General features: G+C 40.2%; 1 protein-coding gene across 1 annotated transcript in view; it reads left to right on the top strand.

The window, feature by feature from the left end:
- Positions 1–21,680, top strand: part of RARB (retinoic acid receptor beta) — a gene marked incomplete at both ends in the record, with an annotated part of 188,672 nt that overhangs the window by 115,637 nt on the left and 51,355 nt on the right. The window contains 1 exon segment of the mRNA XM_079538079.1: positions 6,234–6,382. Within this exon segment, the coding sequence (XP_079394205.1) occupies positions 6,234–6,382 (149 nt within the window).

The following is a 21,680-nucleotide window of genomic DNA, read 5'->3' as shown; positions in this document are numbered from 1 at the left end:
TCGCATTTGGGTGCTGCTTGCATTTTTCCAGGAATTTAAGACCTAGGCAAATGAAGCTGTTAGGCTGTCAGTGCTTCTGTTTCTCATCTCTGAAGTAAAAAAGAATAGCCCTTTCCTTATCCCACTTGGGTGTTACAAAGATAACCATATGAGTGCTCGTGGGATATTCAAGTACTGGAGCATCGGAGACCATGGCTGTAGATTAGATAGGTAGTGCGGAGCAGGGTCTCATGCCGCTAAATATGGCAGGGTTAGGAGAACTGCGGGCCTTGCTACGTGCCAGGAGGTGAGTGGCAGGGGCAGGTCTGTGCAGCAGTGCCACTTGGGAAGGCCGCTGGCAGATGGGGCCCCTGGAGGGTAGATGGCACTGTGAAGTCAGGTAATTCAATTTCAAATGGATTAATTAAGAGACCAGACTATTTGTGGTGGAACAGAAAAGGGTATTGCCAAAACATACCCATCTTTCACTGGGCAACCAAGAAAAGATGTTTGTGGGAATACTGAATCTGTGCAGCAAATGAAAAAAGGAATACGCTGTTGAAGAACAGAAATTGTATTGGACTGGAAAAAATGGATAAGCAACTGGTAGACACTGTTGCTTTCTGATTTACTACAAACATATCTGGATAGCTCTGCTGTGCTGGTAGTAAGAAGTTGAATTTTATGTTCTGGCCCTGATCACCTGATACAAATAAAGATGTCAGTCACCTATCCTGCTGTCATACAGCTGAGACCAGTATCACCAACTCCATTGAATTAAGTTACTTTACTTTGCTGGCCCACATTACACATCTGCAATTGAAACCTTGCAATTTTGTTGATGAAGGCCAACCAGTGGCCTGACTCGGTGCAGCCTAAAGTCTGAACACTTGAGAATGCAAAAGGATGGGGGGAAGCAAATACTGTCTTGATTGTGTGCTTGTCTTCAGTGGAGTGCGGCCAAATTTGTAGCTGGAACTTCATTAGGGTAAGAATATCAAAGCATGTGCTTAGCTACTCCTTGTACTTGCGAAGCTGGGGACAGAGTTCAGCGGGACCACTCTTCTCCCAGCTGTGGCTGGACAGGAGCCAGCTGTCCTATCACTGCTTTACTGACAAAAGTCCTAACAGCAAAAGCACTTCAGCTTTAGAGACTTCTGCCAAGTGGGCTGCCTCTATCAGGGCTTGCACCTTGTCTGAGATAGCTGTTGGCAGCAGGAGCTGTGCCATAGGCATGGCTCTGAAAATGACCTCGGCTGAGGCACCTTCTAGGTGACCTTGTGGCAGTTTGTCTATTAGTTAGAACTTGCAACTTGGACTTTTGCTCTCCGCAACCTCTACTTCTTACAAGCTTGGTTGTTTTTTGAATTGTACTGTAGGATTCCCAAACTGTACACAGTACTCTTAGCTTTTCAAATAACGAAGAGATCGTTTGGGATTGGGCACCCTCAAGTAAAAGCCAAATCATATAGTATGGACTTTTGATGTCCCAGTTGAAAAATACCCTTTTTCATAGTAAAACCAAACCTGAAGACTTGGATGTTTTTTTGTCTTTCAAGGCCAAAACGTGCCTTTTTTCTTTTAAGACGTAGGCTGTCCCGTAGAGTTGAGCTATGGCTTGATTAAAATTTAAGCTGGAAAAATTGTAATGAGGAATTAAGTAAAATAACTTACATTTAACATCATGGCTTTAAGACAGATGTGCACAGCTAGCAAGACACAAGTAATGAAAAAGAAACCCTAAAATGTGAAAGATGTTTTCTTAAGTACTTCTGAAAACTCTGATAGTAATATCTCAATCTGGAGTTATCGTGACAGCCTATGTTTTATAATCCAGGTGTGTTGTGTTCACTCTAGTAAAAAACATTCCTTCCAGAACTTCAGTGCATACCCAGCCATACGAGGGAAGATTTTTGATTGTGTTTTGGATGTGACAGTTTGGTAATTCAGTGCAAGTTGAACAACATTTGGCAGATTTTCAGGGGAAACGTTGTTTCCCCTGAGTCTTTTCCTCTTTCTTCCTGCCCTCAGCCCACTCGACTTCCCTGCAGTAAATTCTCATGTAGAACAGCGATCGAGTGTAGAGATGTCAATAAAGTGAAATAGTACCCCGACTTCTTTGCTTTTGCTGCTTGCTTTGAAAGAGAGAAAATCAGGGTCTTCACGCAAAGCGAAGACTTTGTTTTTCGTCTTTCCTTTGTCTCTGATCTGCACCTGTTGTATATATGGTAAAAATATCTGGGACTTATAACCCAGCAACAGTCCGCAGCCAGAGTCATGTGTGACCGGGTCAAACACACACTCGCTGGAAGGTCATGGCCAGGTTACTAAGTCAAGGCTGGCAAGTCTCCACCATAATGTTTTCTTTCTCTCGCACTTTTTTTTTCCCCCCTCTTGTCTGTCTTCCAAACAACAGGTTTTTTTTGTTGTTTTTTTTGTTGTTTTTTTTTTAAAAAAAAAAACCCTCATAGCAATGCAAACTATTTAAGCATGACAAATTCAAAGAGGTTTTTTATTAAAAAGAAAAAATTTGGGCAGGAGGTTGAGTCAATGATATTTTGGATTTAATTTTATAGTATAGTTTTATGTGGCACATGAAAGAGAGAAATTTGTATTGAAACAATTGAGACCCACTTTCCCAGTTCCTGGCTCTTTCCTGGAAGATGATTAAAAGCAGACTTTTTTTTTTTCCAGACTAGACATAAAAATTAAATGATCTACAGTATATAGTTATTTTTTCAAATGTTTGGAGGCTTATAAATAACTTCTACAATCAAATGCACACATACAAGCAGCAGAGAATCTGGTTCTAATTACTTGTACTTTAGTTGAACTTTGGCGTTTCCTTTGACTTTCTGCCTAATGTATGTGAGCTGTGTGCCTTGCACTCCTGCAGAGAATTCATAAAAAAAAAAAAAAAAAAGTCAAAAAATCCAGACTCTTGTTGGTGCCAACAAAAATGAGGGTTAACAGAATGTTTTGACCAAATGCAACACTTTGCTATTCACCCTAATTAGCTGAAATTGCTGCTTCCCACCAGGGACCCTGAGCTCAGTACTCACAATTCCCTTGAGGCTATCCAGGAAATGCCATTTGCTTTACAACTTCTTATTCTTTTAAGACTCAACTGTCCAAAGTGTGCGTTAACATACTAGCTTAATAATCGAGGTTCCTGGTGAAACGAAAGGCATTTCATAATGCCTGCTTCTACTTGGTCACAAAGTGAAATACCTCTGTCTGTCAACATGGTTTAGCTGGCAGTAAATTAGCTCTCACAAAGCACGCTGTGCTTTTCAAGATCTTATCTGCTACTTTATCTAACCTTTAGAAATATTTCAGACATCTTAGGAATGGTGAAGTGACCTATTGTTTGCCAGACCCTGTGAGCTCTGGCAGCATTCAGGTGTTCTGTGCTGTGCCTGGCCTCTGTTTTCTCAGGTGAGCAGTGTCACAGCCTACAGGATGAGGCTGCAGGGCATCAGAAGAAGTTACTTGGACTAAATTGTTCCTAAAATTCTAAGACTTCTTGACAAATTTCCAAACTTTGACTTTTTGGAAATGTCATCAGTGTCCCCCTCTCTGCCTCTTTTTTTGATGTGTTTTTTAGCTTCCATGTGCAGGCATGAATAGATGGAAACGAGTTCCACTGTTTTTCCAGTAGCCATCCATGTGACACAAAACTAGTGCTCAAAACCCAGTGAGCTTCAGTCACTACAGGCTTCTGCACCTGATTTTTGCATTTCCACACTGGCAGTACATATATTTTCAAATACAGAGTTTAAAAGGCTAAATCCAAGGAAGAACAGTGAGTCAGAAGCCAACTAGGAGTAGAGTTTCTGCTCCTGAAACCTCATACATCTTGCCTAGGACCAAACGTTCCCAAACTCTCTAGGCAGTTGTTCGTCTGACACAAGCACTGTGTTGAGCAGATTCAGCTTTTCCAGTAGCATATATATCTGACTGTTTTGAGGTGCATCTTCTGGGGTTTTATTCTGGGTTTTTCACTCTCATATATCTTTTCAAGTTTTCCAGAAAAAAAGTAAATCTGCAATGGCATCTTCACATAGTCAGCTGTTGACCACTTTTTCTTTCTTCCTTTATGAACTGAGCTGGTTGCTTAATCTCTTCTGAGCAACCCAGGTTGCTGGTGCTTGGCCAGTGCCAGACCGACCTGCGTTGTACATATGGCTCACTCCGTGAATGTTACTATTAGATTGTGGGGCTTGTTTACAATGAGATTGTTGAAGAAACAGAAGTGTATCGGCATTATTCCTCGTAGACTGCTTTTCACTAACCAACATCGCAGAAGGATTGTGGGAGTGTGGTTGTTTTATTGAATGACACAACCTTGTTTTCCCAAGAGAAGCCTAAAAACCGCCTTTCAGACTGACTGGGAGAATTGAATGAGCTAATACGAAACACATTGTCTGCTGATATTAGAGTTTTAAACTAAAATTTTATCATTCTGAGACTGATTGGAAACCACTATAATACTTGTGCTAGCGTGAAATAAGACGCAGAACGTTTGAGGACTCTCAAGGGCATTTGATGAATCTGACTTTAATTTAGAAGTACTAATAGATTATTGATTTAAGCAGGATGACTGTGCAGAAATCAATAACGGAGCGCTCCGTGTCTCTCTTAAATACCAAAAATTACTATTGAGAAGAAATGATTGTTCTCGCTTCTTTTTTCATTAACAAAAAAGCTCATTAAAGTTTTCTTGGGCCAGTAGGAAGCTGTAGATATTTGATTTGTTTGATATTGTTTGATATTTGTTGAAGATCAGCATGTTGAATGCTGAAACAGTTAACTATGGTTCTGGACATTGTTTAAATATCAAGATTTATTGAGCCACATGTTATTTTACTTTTCTGTTTTTCCACACAAACCTTCCTATTGTTACATATATGAATAAATTGATCCTGTTGAGAAGATATTTCTGTGCTTAAAATCAGTGCCCTTAACACTCCACTGCAGCATTTACTTTCTTCCAAAAAATGCGTCCTTGAAGTTGATGGTAGTTTAATCCAAGTAAAAATGGCAGAAATTGTCCCTTACCTAACGAGTAATCGGAAGTCGTATCATGTGCTGCAATCCTCTCTGCGAATTTTGAAGAACTCGAGTTGACAATGAATCATGGGTTTAATACAAATGTATCATCTCAGTAATCTGAAAAATACCATGTACAGTAAATCTTGTCTCGGATTTTCCATTGAGTAATATTCTTTAGGGCCTGCTGGTAGTGCTCTGGAGATTTAGCTGTGCAGATAGTGCCTAATATTTCTGGATAGATCTGAGTTCACAGATTCTGTCATTTCTGTGTATCTGTTGAAAAGTTGGAGGGATTTATCTGAGGAGCAGCAGAACAGCTAGGTGAAACATGGAAATGTATTGCACATCTACAATAAATGTGAGGAATGATGACAGCATATCACAGAAAACTAATGCAGATGTTCTGAAAAGATCTAGTTCACGTGTCTTATCTCACATCACAGAGCTTTCATGTCCTCTCACTGAAAAGGATGACTGGCTTTCTAGCAAGTTCAAAACAAATGGCCATCCAGAAATATTAAGGCAATAAAGGACATGGGGTCATAATATCTAATAGCTTTTTCTCAGAGAGGTTTCCTGATGTACAAATCGTAGAGTTGATAAGGAAGTGTTACTGGATTGTGCTGGTTTTACTGATGAACAACAACATAAATGACTTATTCCATTAATTTTCACTTCGGGTCTTATTCACTTGCCTCTTCTTGTATGTCCTGATCCATTTTCATATCTTTTTGTGGTGGAATTGCACATGGAAAATTGTAGGCAATGGCAAAAGATGTAAGAGCTCTTCCAAAAGCAAAGTGGTAGATTGGAAACATGCATGCCTCGGTTTTCCATTTAATGTTGATATCCAGTGCACACACATGGATCCCATGTAATTTCAGTAAGGTAAAAACAGAACGTGAGCCCAAGGCTTTCCATTTCTGGGGCCTTTGAAAATAATTAAGCTGTGTATATGAAGTGAGATGAAGCTTTTTTGGTGTTTAGTAGCTGGATCATGACACTTTACATACCAGATAGTTTAAAATACACTGTTGAGTGTACAGCCTGTAGTTCTGTCACTAGTTGTCTTTTTTTGTTTCTAATTTTTTATTCAACAAAGACAGGAAGGGCCAGTTTGATCATTGTAATACAGTAAGTGACTGATTATTTGAAATTCATTCATGAGTCATCCATTTATATTCCTTTTTTCTTTTTAGCAGTTGAAACTCAGAGCACCAGTTCTGAGGAACTTGTTCCAAGCCCTCCTTCACCACTTCCACCCCCGCGTGTTTACAAGCCCTGTTTTGTCTGTCAAGACAAATCATCTGGATATCACTATGGTGTCAGTGCTTGTGAGGGATGTAAGGTGAGTGCCACTGTCTCCCTTTCTTTTTATAGTAATGCGTTTTGGTTTTGGGAGGGACTAGGCAATGAAGTTGCTTGTGTGAATTAATTCTGATACGTGAGTAAAGCCAAATAAATGACCGTCATTCCTGGAATTCCTTTCCTCCGTAACTCCTGCCAAAGTATGTCTTTCAGGGACTTCCATAAGCATTGACTAACATCAGAATGTGGTTGCAGATGCAGAGCTAATCGAATAAAAAGTGATAATGCTTTAAGACTCTTCATTATCCATTTATAAGTGTACCTTAAGAACTCATATGGTTGTTGTCTGCTCTAAGCCTTGCTATTTCTGTGGGAGAAGGACCTATTATGTGGAAATTTTTTGCATAGTCTAAGTAATTTCAAATCAAATTGGGAGTTTGAAGATTAGCAGAATGGCATTCCCAAAATGTAATCTGGCAGTGCTGGCACATCTGCTGACTACTTTCTACTGCCACAATTGTCAGAGTATGAATGAATGTTCTGTAGGATGCAGTAATATGATATGCAATTCCAAAGCAGAGGATGTATTTAAAGATGAGATACATATCAGAGAAGCATTATGAACTAAACTATGTGTATATGTCAGTAATTAGAAGTGAATACACAGTGAACAGCACGTGTGCAAGGAAAAATGTAGTGCGAAAAGTGATAAAGAAAAGATATGTCCCAAATGGTCTCATGGTTTTCTTTGTACCCTGATATGATGTTCTTTTCTAACAACTAGACACAATATCTGTACTTCTAATCCTTCAGATTAGAATAGTTGTCTAGTGTTTAGTGCAGTGAAGATCCTGAGACCTGATGAAAATATGACAGCTGCCATGTATGAATTAATAAAGTTACTAGAATAAATAATAAAAGATATTTTGCTGGTTTATTTGCAGCAAGAAGAATAGTAACATCTTTCAGATACTGTGCAGTTAGGCATTTTTACTTCATTCTTTCATCCTACAACGTCTTCCACACCACTGGCCTTTTGTAGTGACATTAAACATATCATAGTTCTGGATTTGTGTCTTTAGGCAGAAAACTGTTGGATGAGAATCTGGTTTTCCCACTGTTTTATAACCTCAGATACTGAGATAGTGAAAGTAACCACTGAAACTCATCTCTGCTTTAGAATCACTTTTTATATTGAGGTTTTCCTTGGATATTGTCTGTATCTTTTGCATGCCACAGAACTACTGAATCTGAAGTGTCTGTTAAGAAAAGCTATGGTAAGAATATGCTCCAGCTGATTTCATTTAATAGGAAGTCTCATCACACACAGATGCTAACACACAAATGGTGGTGTCATTTGCTCACCTACAGACTTATCTAAGCACAGATGTAATTGCAGACTGTGGCAGAAAGGTCACATGTTCCTAAGACTTCATTATTTTTGAAAAATACGCTAGAATATACGGAGGGGCTTCTATTGGCATACTGCAAAGCATTTTTGTAAGTAATTAAGACCACACCTGTCAAAATAAGTGAAGAAATCCATCTTGTAAGGTAGTAGCTGTTATTCACTGCCATTTAGCAACAAAATTGTGTTCATTTATTTGTTAATTTGTGGAATGGGATAATTCAACAGTTAGCAGTAGCTGCTGGTTTTTTCAGTGTTTTGTTTGTTTGTTTTTTTAAGAGATGAATTGCATATGAAACCTGTAAGCGTATGAGAAACAAAAAGGATTCCAAATCAATGATATGAATGCCTAAGACTGGTAATAGTTGGATTAGCTGACACTAGCTCTTCATGTTCGATTAAGAGTTAAAAAGCTTATGCTACTGATTGAATCACCATCCTTAGTGAGGGCCAGGGGATGGCAAATAACACAATGAGCCAGCCAATGGGCAGTAAGGTGCTGTGTTTGCTGGTCAAAATTGTTTGAGCTTTTACATCAACAGAAGGGATGTGCTGGATAACAGCAGACAATGATATGTGATCAAAACACCAAAAAACAGCTGCAGAAACCTTTACACAGACAATTTCTACTTTTTCTCCAAAGAACATTGCCCTTCTTGAGTCCTTTTAGACCACTTAGTTTGTTTTCCTTTATCTTTCCTCCATGTTTGCTCCTGTACCTTTGAGAAGCTGCCACCTTGCAGCTTCCTAACCACCTAGATTCCCACCTGTACCTAAGTTTGCCTTTACCCTACATTCCAACTATCAGTTCTGTCTTCATGCTTCTCTCTGTCCTTGTGCAAAAATTTATCCAGTTCCTTTGTGAGTTTAAATAAACCCTCATAATTGTCCATCGCTATTGGGGAACTCTCATTTTCTGTGGATCTCTGTTTTCCAGTTGGTTAACCCTGGTTTTTGGAAAGTACAATTTTCACTGATGGCTTTGGCTCAGCACAGTGTTGTAGTTTCATGCTGCTTCTCTGATACGTCAGAAAACGATAATAAGAATTCATGTTATACCTTTCTTCTCATTATCAAATACATATATTTATTTTTTCTTTGCTTGAACACATATTTCCATGCAATTTCAAAAGAACTTTATTTTCTTGCAAATATTTACAATATTTGCCATTTCACTGCACTTGACTAACATTTCAAAGTATGTTGGGATATGGAGATGTAACCTCACTTACTGATCTCTGGATTGCATTTCTTTCTACACCTGATTTACTAGACCTTCCCTTTATTCGTTTTTTCCTCTGGCATTGGACTTTCCTCTTCTCTGAGAGCCTTTTCTCGAGCCCTTTCCCTTTTCCTTTCTGACTCGTTTACCTTTCCTTTCAAATTCCTGGCAGTCTTATTTCTCATGGGAAATACAAAAAGAAAACTCCCCTCATACCATATTTCTCTCTCTAATTAGAGCCCTGTTCCTTTTGTTTTTCTGTGATAGCTCTCCCTTAGTTTTCTTCTGGTTTTCTGTTTGCTCCTCCTTTGCCTTCCTGTTCTGAGTTGCTGGTGAAGCTGCCATGAAGGTAATTATTAGCATCTCCTTCTAGTACAAATGGACAGCTTTCTGTCCTTGAGATTTTGGGTTCATTATCGCCTCTGGTTTGGCAGCCTTGCATTTTCTTGGTTTTCAGGGCTCTTTACAGTCTCCTCTTACTTAGTTTACTGTTTATTTAACACCCCCCTAAATGACTTTTTTATCCATTTGCTGATATTGTTCCCTGAGGTTCAATTCCTTAGTTTTCTGTCCCAAAAGCATCAGCTACTGAACTGTTTTACAGTAGTCCAATGCCCTGTGAGCCAAAAGCAATATTCTGCTAATGAAGGGCATGTACTTAATGGAGACCCTTCTAGCCATGAGCCTTTGGAGAGCTGTGACTGGCCATTATGACATTGAGATGCTCCATTGGGAAACCAGGGAAATACTGCAGTGGAAACTTTTAATTACTGTCAGCTGTCACCTGCCCATGGTTGATTTCCAAAGCTACCCCCCACTCTAACTTCATCCCCTCCTATCTGTACCTGGTGTGCCTCTTGCTTGGCTGACTGCTGCTGTGGATGCAGATTTCCTGAAGACAGAGCTTTCCATCTCACTCTGTGTTTTTTAACATCATGCCATGACATCATTGCTGATCTCCTCTGTAACTCACACATCACATTGTCCTGTTGGTCCCAGGATCTACACTCAGCTGCCTTCATTGTCAGACTCCAGCTGTGGTCTTTTTGTGTGGTTTTTAGATTTCAGCTTGGTCTCTTCTCTACTCCTTTCTTGCCCTTTTCCTCCACACTGTCGTCTTTGGACCTTATTGTTTTAGGAACCCAGGAGCAGTCTCCCATTCTCCTTTGCCAAATGCTTTCTCTTTTTACGTATTTTAAACCCTGCTTTTTAAAATGATCCTTCTGTCTTACTCATGACCAATGTCTGCAGTGCTGCCCCTCGCTAGAAATAATGTTCTACAGCTTATTTCAATATCATATTCTTCTGAGGTTTTTTGAGGCTCGTGTTTTTCATAGTATGCACTTATGAACCACAGTGGACGTTTAGGAGCTGTCTAAATAATGTTAAGAGATTTTGTTTTCTAATTTGAATATGTTCGTGCTGAAAATTTAGTGATCATAGGTTTAGAGTACCTGACTTCTTGCCTTCCAAATTTGAAAATGGGACACTTGAGCAAATTTGGTATCTGAGTTTTTTTAATTTGATCAGTCATATTCAACAGTCAGGGTTTATTTTTTTATTATTTATTATCATTTTTATTTTAAACCAATTGAATAGTAAGAGTCTTGGCTTTGTTTTTTTCTGAGTGTGATAATGCAAAAGGCTGATGTGCACTGTAGTCTGTTAGTGGCTTTGTATATATTAAAATCTCCAAATTGAGCCAATCTTCACAGTGCTCTTGTGTTCTGTAGAAATTTCAGAGCCAACCCATCTTTTTCAGTGTAAAATACAACACATTTACAATGTTAAACTTATTTACAGCTTTTCCATTTTGTAAACTGTGTGGCATTTCAGAGGAGGGTTTTGGAATTTGTTTTATGACCTCAGTTGAAGACTTCTAAAAACTTTCTTTTTTCTTGGTCTCTGGGTGTTGCTAGATAGCATGCTAACAAATTCCACACAAAATGAGCAGCTTGGATTTATCCAGCTGGTACAAGTGGTTATAGGGCTGCCACTGAATGCGCAACTCTTTGGGCCTGACTTTACTCGTCATTGTAGCTGCCTTTGCAAAAAGAGAGATTGAGTGTGGTGGGCTGGTTTCTCAAACAATGCCATCATTGTGTGGGCAATGAGGAGAAGCTGATGTTCTGGCAAATTCAGCTGTCTCCTAAAGCCTTGTCCCTTGTTCTGAGCACTTAAAAGACAGCATTCCTCTGCTGGCAGCCCTGCCTGGATTCCTGGTTTGAATTCAGTGGGCAGCAAAGATACCCAGAGGAGTTCTGAAGAGAAAAGAATGCAACATACAAGAGAGGAGGTTTACGGTCCAATGGTTTTGCCTGAATGATCAAGGTGCCTCTCTGCCCATTGCTGGTGCCAGTGGACAAAAATGTAGAAAAATCTAATTCTGTTCTGAGTGATCACAGATTATCTTTTATTGTAAAAGAATAACATCAGAGTTTTCTTAAGAAAATGCACCTAATGTAGGATCATTAAATTAAAAGGATAGCCACCGTATTTTCAGGGGTCTTCTAGCTATGACTCCTGTCTGACTCAAATGCTTATTTTTTTAATTGCAAAGATTTTAAGCAGTTTGGAGAATAGCCATTGATGTAAACCTTGAAATTTAGGTCAATAATTCTGTAGGACTAACTCAAAAAAAGATACACATAGTATGAGGGAGGGGAAGGGAGGGGAAAGGAAGGGAGGGGAAGGGAAGGGAAGGGAAGGGAAGGGAAGGGAAGGGAAGGGAAGGGAAGGGAAGGGAAGGGAAGGGAAGGGAAGGGAAGGGAAGGGAAGGGAAGGGAAGGGAAGGGAAGGGAAGGGAAGGGAAGGGAAGGGAAGGGAAGGGAAGGGAAGGGAAGGGAAGGGAAGAAAATCAAACAGTTTTTGCTTTATCCAAATTTGCTGATCCGTGTGGATGATGAGAGAAGAGCTCAAGCTGCTAGTCCTTCCTTGCTTGCATACCAGTGCACTGGGAGGTAGCTCTGTCACTCAGCTGGGGGACCAAAATCAGTTACCTAACTTGGAAAGGCTTAGCTCTGAACCTCTCCAGTCAGTGGAGAGACAGAACTTCCTCTGCTAAGTCATTCAAAGAATCTAAATTAGATCTGCACCAGGGCAGCCTGTCCCCATGAGCTGTTTGGTTAGGTACCCAAATAATAAGCTTTGTTAGTAATCCCCAGGGTGGCCTCCATGATTTTGTCCCTCTGAACTCTCAGATTGTTGAGGTTTCCCTGCTGCAGTCCATGAATCCATGGTCACTGCAGGTCAACAAATGATTTACAAAATTCTACAGACTGAAAGTGGAAAAGGTTTTGATTTGATTTATTTAGAGTTCAGTGGCAAGGATATGCTTTAGTCTGCAGGAAATGTTGATGAGTAGCCTAAAATATTTTAGGGACTGTTGTATCAGTGTTGTTTATGGAACAGTATCCTTCAGGACAGATGCCTTTTTCTTTTAGTAATGCCTATTACATCGTATGAGGACAGATGTGCATTTTTTTAGGCAGTTCTGGAACTGTAGAGGGATCTTAAGCAGCATTTCTTTTTGGTATCCACACTTTTGCTCATGTTAGCTTCCAGCTATAATGTAATTATATTTATGTTTGTATTTATGCCCCTTTACTGGAAATTAAGGATCCAGACATCGAATTTTCTGAGTTACCTAGCACTAAAAATAAAAACAAACATCTTAAAATGAGTTTGCCAATGTTCTGTGATTTGCTTGTTTTCTTTCTCCTGCCATGTTCTAATCAACTACAAATGAAAGAAAAAGTAAGAACTGTAAAGTTGAAAGTGCTTTTTTTCTAAGCCTTAAATATTTGATTACAGAAAGCATATGATTTGTATCAGGGAAAGAAATAATATTGTTTGCAATAATGCCATTGTAAAAGCTTCCATCAGTTCAAAGAAAAATACAGATCAGCTTGAATGATCAAGCTGTATTCGTCTCCATTTAAGCTGCATTAGTAAGTGACAGTGCAGGCAGTAGAGATGCATGCTGTCACTCATGCACAGCTATGAAAAATTCCTCAAATCATGGAAAATTGCTCCTAGTTTTAGCTATATCAACTATCATTTTTCAGAAGATGAAAAATGTATTTTGAGTTATATTACTGCACACTGTTAATAACAACTGATCTTAAACTCTGAGCACTTTGCAGCATAGCAATGTACAAAGCTATTTGTTTGCAGAAAGCAGTGCCACTTGCAAGAAGCAGGACCATGTACAGGAAGATGTGGAAGGAGTTGCAAGTGATATAAATGCAGCGCTACAAACCTGGAGTTTTTATATATTTCATATGATCAGAGGAGGCCTAATTGTTTCAAATGCTGTAACTGCTTAAGATTTAAGTTTTTAAAAATGTTAAAAAAATTAAAAAAAAAAAAGAAGAAAAAAAAAAAAGGAAAAGACAGATATCCTTTGAAAACCATAGAATGGAACCATAGAATCACTAAGGGTGGAAAAGACCACTAAGACCATGTAGTCCAACTATCAACCCAATACCACCACGCCTACTGAACCACGTCCCTAAGTACAGAAAAGCAGATATCTGATTTTCAGTAAGTTCTAGTTTAATTTTTCTCTTTGTTTGGAATACAAAACTTTCACCGAATCCTAAATTTATTTCATATTTTTTAATGATGGGGAAAACATATTTACTGGAAGTCCACTGAGAGCTAGTAGACATAAAAATGGCAGGATCAGGTACAAATGTTTCATGATACCATAGATTTTAAAATCCCTTTCTGGTTTGTGTGAATGACACAGAGGGAAGAAAAAAATTAATTGCCAACCATGACAGGTGAGAAAATTAAAAATAGGGTTGAGTATTTGAATGTCATATTTGATTTCCAGTGCTTTGGGCTCTAGTCATGGATTATACCTCTGCCACTCTGCTGCACTGGGTACCAGTTATCCTCAGTCACAGACCAGGGGCTCATGTTAAGCTGTGAGAATATAGTTGTTTTTACTAATTATTTTAATTTGTTTCTGGCAGTGATGCTGATGCTATAAAAGTGCAGAGATTATCCCAAATTAGTTTATAACTGTGTTAACCATGCTGTTCCAGTTATTTGCAAGCATGAAGGCTAATGTCCTGTGGAAACAGGAATTGGAAGCTACTGTCTTATTTTGCATAAGCTGTCACATAGCGACATGCAATCGTTTGGACTATATTTGCACTTTTTTTCCATACAAAATTCCTGTCCTAGTCGATGAAGTCAATAAAAGGAGAACAGCATCTGACTCTTCGAACTGAGGTAAATTAAATGGCTCCAGACAGAGTCTGGGGCATTGCTTTGCATTCTGCATACCCCAAAGGACTTTGGCTGTGCCAGCCAGCACTCCAGCTGGTTACAACTTGGCAAGCCGTCCTGTGGTCACCTCCAGTAACAGGCCTGGATAGTTTTAGAAGCCAAAATGGTTAGCTGATTTGGGTGAGGTCTGTTCTATCATACATCCATGGCTGTCCCCAGGAGTATTCGTTAATAGAGATGTAGCCTTAACACCTGCTGACCTGCTTGGCACATCTTTTTGTAGGGCCTTTGTCCAGTCTAGAACAGCTACAAATTGTCATTGTTATTAAACCCGAGCAGTCAAGGCTTGCTCTTCTATCAGTGTCTCTTCCGTTCTATAACCAAGAATCCATACCATAAAAAGAAGAAATTTCAAATTTGTATGCATATGTGCCTTTTATTGACTCATAGTTTCTTCTTGCACTGAGGTAGGTACTGAAACCCCATGCGTGTGTTTGTCATGTTTCTAGCCATCTTTCACTGCCAGTGGCTCTTTGGCTTACTAGGATATGGCTGGGAGCTGAGGTTCACTCGTAGCCCATGCATGGCTTCCAAGAACTACAATGCAATTAAGTGAATTAGATGTAGGATTAAAAGCACTGTCTATGCAAATCACATCACAACATATTGACAGGAGGTGTCAGCAGCAGGTGGGCTGTGATTTGGTCTGGTATGACTTCTTTCTGAGAAGTCCAGCAATTTTTATGCAACCAGGGTGTGTTTTTCTGTAAGTAGAGCCTAATTTTACTTTTACATTTTTCTTCACAAGAAAGGGGGGGAAAATGTGTTTGTTCTCACCATCTTAATCTATTTCCTATCTTTCCTTTAATTTAAGAACAACATGTGGCGTTTAATTATAGATGTGGAGTACAGGGTGTCCTGTGCACACCCAGAAATTTGTTACAGCATGGAAAAAACCAGTTTTTTACCATATGTAATACAACATTTTATACTATTCTCTTTAAAAGTGTTATTTGCAGAGGTAATGCATTTGAAGGAAATATGTGTATCTGAGCAAGCGTCCCAAAAATGAAATATTTTGAGATTTTCTATTAGCAGTAACAACCTTTTGGTTTTTACAGTATGCCACATTATTTATTTATGCTTACTGAGCAGCAGGCACAGACTTGTAAAATTACTGTGAACTAGATTTCACTTTTTAATTTGGAACTTTCAAAAATGAAACTGCATAATGAGACACTGATAGAGAAGGATATACAAGCAATCAATCTGTTGAATTTAGTTTTGGTAGCTTGCTGGATCCCACAGTAAAGTGCATTGCTTTTCAGTGTTTTCTCTGGAATAAGTGGGGAGATTAGAATAGTTTGCTGAGTTTGGCTCTGGCTGAATGTTGACCAGCACTGGTGAGGTGGTTGGGGTCACTGTTCTGCTTGCTTTAAGCAACTTTTTAAACTGCTGTTTACATTTTTCTTACCAAGTATACTTAAAGATTTTCTGATTGGCGTGTCTTAAAAAGAGAATTAAATCCAAAATGAATGGGTTTCGTAAGTGTACCGAATGGGATTATTTGTTATCTAATTCTGTTTACTTACGTGTTAAATATACATCCAGATGCTCTTAGTTTGCTCCTTACTAGGTTTATTTTGAAAGATATGCCTATCTGTATTTTCTGGTTATTGTAAACCATCATCCTGTCTGTAAGTGGTCAGGTTCCCAATTTGCAGCAGTGCTCTGACTGGCCTCAGAAAGTGACCTTCCATTGCTCTCTGCGCTTAGTGACTGACCCACTAATGGAAACAGAGGGCCTTTCTAATCCCGAATGAAGTGTTTCTTTGAGGAAATTTCCTAAAGGGGTATTTTCTTTAGCTTCTACTGGGATTGGAGTGCAGTTGAATTTTCAGCATGGATCCCAGAGCTGCTCAGCTTTGCAGAGCTTCGTGAAATGGCAGTCTTGTTCCATCCCAGGAAAGCCAACAGGATGTGGTTTCCCAAGATTTGGTGTTTACAGTAAAGGAAGCTTTATGAGTCCTTTAAGTTGTCTATTGCATACATTTTACTTTTTCACCCCCCAGAAAAGCAAATTGAATCCATTACTGAAAAAACTGTTCAAACTTCAAAGCCGCTGAAGTTTAAGATTACGCCCATGTGGCTTTCTTTCCTTCTCTGGATCTGCATTTTGCAACAGTCTTTAAGTACGGATGCTTTGTTTCTTGAGTTCAGTATAAACTACATACACAGACGTTATGTCCTTCACATTTTATGTTATTCTGGTCATTTCGTGTGGACTTTCCATGCGCAGGACTCACTTGTCAGTGCGACATCTGAGATGCAGCTCAGTATACCACAGAAGAAAACTTGTAGTATTAAAGAGGTCGCACATCCAATTCTGTAACTGGGTATATTGATATAGTAAAATGTTTAATTTGTATATTACTGCAACTGCTCTGCCAAATATTCATGATCCCTATTCATAAACCCTTCTTTCCTTCAATAATACATAGCAGTTGCAGTTTTGACAGTTCAGTAGACAGCTGAGAAGTAGGAACAGGTTTTTGCCTATAAAGTCCCTTATGATTTCACATGACCTTGCTTAAAATTTCTGATTTAATATATTTTAGTGGGAAAAGTTACGATGCAATAAAAACTCTATCATAATACATATGTTTAAAGGGGAAAAGGTATATTGACTCTGGATCCCATGTCTAGAATAACGGATACATAAATTGCTAGGTGAGATGGCAGGCTAGAATAGTGCCAAAAGCCACAGGTTTGAGGGGCTGTAACTACAGCCAACCCTTGGGACTACAGCTCCCTTCCAGCCCCAGGGACAGGTTGGGCCCAGCAGGCTGCCTGCCATGGGCTGCAGCAGGGCTGGTGGAGTGCTTATGGAGGAAATTTGCTCCTGCTTCAGATTTCCTTTAAAAGTGATGATTGGTTGGGACCCATTATTTTCAGATGCCACCAGTTCCTTGTCCCTCAATCCAGGTGCTTGCCACGTAAAGTGGAGGTTTGTAACTCTGGTATAACACTGTGCTGTTTGCTGCGACTGCCCTGGCTGATTGCTCTTGGGAAGAGTCTTCCCAGTAAAAGAGAGGGTTCTCCCATCTCCAGGGTGCTTGGCTTTATGTGGATCTCTGTGCATGTATGATAAATGTGTGCAAATGGTGAGGATCTGTCTTCAGAGCGTTCTGTGACCATTGTGTGCTTTCTGCTGATAGTAAAGTGTGGTTGTGTTCCACATTTAGGAACTTTGAACCAGAAGATTTCAGGGTATACTTTGCAGCCCAGCAGTTATGGTCTTACAACTTATCCTTGGTGATGCACAGCAACTGTGACATGTACTTTCAGAAAAAAAAAAAACCAAAAACCAAAAACTGATTATTATTTTTATGGCAAGAGAGAGAGCATTAGGTGAGCGAGAGAGATGCAAGCATAGCACCCAGGAGCCACATGGATGAGCTAACTAAAAAGACTTTTTATCTTGCTCGATTCCACGTGATTTTTGTAAATTGAAAGAATGATCGTCTTGTGATTATAGAAGCTCTCTGTTTGAGTCTGGCAGGGAAGGGAGAAAACAGGAAAAGATCTTGCTAAGATTTTCCTGTGTTAGATTAATCAGGCGCAGTCTATTTGCTCTCCTCCAAAAGGTCGTGTTTTCTCATTGTCAGAGCACTTCGAGCTGCCCTGTTCCAGCTGGGGTTCACTCTCACTTCCCTGTGTCCCTGGACAAACAGCGGTGCCCAATTTGGGCACAGTGGAAGTGGTGTGGGCTCTTCTTTGCCAGCATCTCAGTATTGTTTCTGCCATATTTTGTACAACATGAGGCCTGTCTGTGGTTAGCGTGTGAATCCTCATCCCCACAGTGTGGATGAGATAGCCATTTGTTTCCTCTGCCCCACACTCGTAGAGTGGAGTTCATCCACCTTTCTCTGCCATCTTTTCCATTTTGTCAGCACTACCTTAATGCTGCTGTCCAGCACCAGCAGTGCAGGTTCTGCCAGTCACCGCCTGACTCCATTTTCTGCTCAATGTAATAAAGAAATAGGTGGCAGCCACACTGTGGAGTGTGCACATACTCTGAGCACATCAGAAGCAGCAGAGGCATGTGCCCCCTGTGTTGCCCTTAGACCTGGTGACTTTGCCAGGCTGTTCCAGCTCCAAGTCATCTCTCTGCTGTCACCTTCAGTAATGAGTTTCAGCTGTCATGTGGAAAGGTAATTTTCCTTCACTACTGCCAGTACTGGAGAGCCAGACTTAAATATTTCTGGGTGTTTACTTGAACTCTACATTCTAGTCTCCAGGCAGCTGAGTTTTGCTAAACTATGCATTTTACAAAGTTTTAGAGGGTCATTCTGCATTAGCAGGGCTTGTTGCCAAATGTGGGTGAAGCAGCAAGTACAAGATACTGCCTGCCAGGTTTCAGAGGATTTCATGCAGTGTATTTATTTAGGGATCAGTTGTCAGAGCTGCTTGCAAAAGAAATAGTGGGGATATAATGACTGTGTGCTGATGAGCCATTCAGATGGATGCATGGAAAACTTACCAAGAAGCATAATGTTCAAGACATCTGCTTTATTTTGGCATATTTACATCTGTGTCATTTCTTCTGGATGTTTTTGGTTTGTTTTCATATATCACTCCATCCTTCCTTGGAAACTCATTAAAACTCCTCTCAGAACAAAGCCAATAGAAAGCTGCTGGGTATGAAGCGTAGGGGCAAGCTGCATGGTGCGTTCAGTGGGCAGCCTGCAGCAGGTGCACCCGGGGAGGTGCAGCTGGCCCAGGGGCCAAAAATCAGGCTGGGGCATTACATTCAGCTGGGTTATCATGCTTGCAGCCTGGAAGGCCGATAGTATCCTGGGCTGCATTAGAAGAGGGGTGGCTGGTAGGGAGAGGGAGGTGATTGTCCGTCTCTGCTCTGGCCCATCTGGAGTACTGTATTCAGGTCTGGGACCCCATGCACAAGAATGATGTGGAGCTGTTGGAGCAAGTCCAGGGAAGGGCAATTAAGTTGATCAGAGGGCTGGAGAACGTCTCTTAACAAAGAAAGGCTGAGGAGTGTGATTTTGTTCAGTCTAGAGAAGACATCAAGAAGAGTCCTTGCAATACTCAGAGAAAAGTTAGAAGCGGTATGGAAAGTGACTTTTTACGTCATTTGATAGTGATAGGACAAGGGGCAATGGTTTCAAACTAAAAGGTTTAGGTTAGATGTTAGGGGAAATTTTCTTTCTGAATGGTAATTAGTGAAAGTCCCTATGTCTATAAATAACTGTAGTGCCAAGTATGGGTGGGGATGCTGCGATCCTTCTTGGTTAAGTCTGGAAGGGGAGGAGGAGGCGGCAAGAGCCCACCCATGCGGGGAATTTCCTTGGAACATGCACATACCTCTTTTCTCCCATGCAGGTTTTTGTCTGAGCTTGCCCTTTCTTCTTCACATATTTCCATCTCTGCCAGCAGGTAAATGGAGTGCTTGATTTGCGAAACACTTAGAAGTAACTGCAGCATAGTAATTGCACAGCTGACATGAGCCTTTTCCTCGTCCTGTGTACTGCAGGACTCTGCATGTCACTGCATGAGTAAAGCTTGGTGGGGATTTTTTTGTTTGTTTTTACCAACCGGTCTGATATTTTCTCAGCCTGGCTGCTGCTTAGTGTCTTCCCTTTGTATTCTGTTCCAAAAATCCCTTGTACATCTAGGAAAAACGTGACCTTGTTCTTGAAAGATGGTTTCTCCTGCTCCCACTACCCCTAAACCATACACAGATAATTCAGGTCTCTGTTTAAAGAGAATAAACCAGTATCTGTCATACATTTGTGGGCTTGGAAAGTCTTTCCTGTTACTGTGCTTCCATGCAAGGGAGCTACAAGGTTTTGGAAAAGTGTCATTCTTTACTAAGAAATACTGCACTTAATCAATTCTTGTTCCTACGAGGTCAACCTAGGGCACTCATTATTGTCTTAATTGGTGGTATAAATCCTGAGGCACTGGAGGGGAAGAGGGGGGAAAAAAAAAACAAAAAAAGATGAGCACTTAACAACATATATATCGTTTTGGATAAGTGCTAGCCAGTTGTACAACCATCCGAGTGATATTTTATGGTTCTACTGGGTTAGGGGTCTGGTCCTCCACAAATTAGGTTAAGGGAAATTGATTTGCATAAACAAAAATACAAGAAAGTAGCAAAGTGCTATAATTAATTCCTGAGTTCTGCACTGAACCGTGTGAAGTAACTCAGCGCTCTGCCACTCAGAAAAATGTTTCTTTGATCTTCTCTTACTCATATCAAATTATATTCATTACACTTCCCATCTGGAGTTTCCTAGCAGGCCAAAAATCATCCCACAGACATTACTGAAAGGAAGTTAACTGTAACTTTTTAATTGTATACTTTTCATCTCCTTTAAATAAAAAAAAAAAAAAAAAACAACCACATTTGAAGAAAGCAGATGGAAGTGCATACCAGCTCTTTCCTCTCTTTCAGTTGCTGAAGTGGAATAGCAGAAAACCTAAGCGGTTCTTTCCCCTTACTTATTGTTTCAAGGTGATGACTGTTCTGTCTGGAGACTTTGACATGTTTGCTAAAAAGGTCAGGAGTTCAGTGAAAATCGAAGTTGTGGAAAAATCCGTGGGTAGGCTTATGGATACCATTGTACCCTTGCTGGCTGCAGCTGAATGAATGAGCGGCGCACGCTTCATGGCAGATCGCTCTCCTTTACACTCCTTCCCCGGGTTGGAGGTCACCCTGTCAGGAGCTGCTTTCTGCTACTGGAAGTGTTTTGGACTCACTGAACAAAATGGACATTTTGACTGTTTGACAAGGAGCTTGTTTTCAGTGCTGGGCCAAGCTTTGTGGAATCAGAAAATATGCTGGCATGTAAGACATGAAAAATGGGTTTCATTTCTAGCCTTACCAGGTTAAAGGCTAATGGGCCTCTTGAATAGCTTCCTTTAAACTTTGTTGTTGAAATTGTTTTTTTCTTTATCCTCTGTTGCCCACAAGACTTTTTTTTTCTCCTTAAAAGCTAGGAGTTTCTATCAAGTTGGCCTGGCCCTGTCCTTTCTGGAGCATTCCCACTTGGGTTGCACATCTCTCATCTGCCTGTCCCTGTCCACCAGAGCCTTTTCTCTTTCTAAGAAATCAGGGACCCCTAAAACCTTATGAACTTTTCAGTTTGCATAAACATAATGAAAAAAAGAGCAACCATTTTTTCCCCTTTGGTATTTGCTCATAGACCCACAAGTCTGTATTCCTGCATGCTAGTACCTCAAGTTTTGTAAGTTAAAAAAAAGCCCTACTTTAAGTAGCAAATTTTGCTTTTTCCTTTGGCTGCAGAGGCGATGGCTGCTCCTCATCTGTAGAATAAGTGGCTAGATGAGGACATACATGAATTCCTGCTGAAAAAAACAACCGTGACCAGAAAACACAGAGCGCTCCCACTGTGGGATGGCATGTAGCCTGTGTCCAGC

Source organism: Tetrao urogallus (assembly GCF_951394365.1).
Source record: "Tetrao urogallus genome assembly, chromosome: 7".
Taxonomy (NCBI): Eukaryota; Metazoa; Chordata; class Aves; order Galliformes; family Phasianidae; genus Tetrao; species Tetrao urogallus.
Note: the sequence above shows the minus strand (reverse complement) of the source record. Positions and strands in the feature narration are given on the sequence as shown.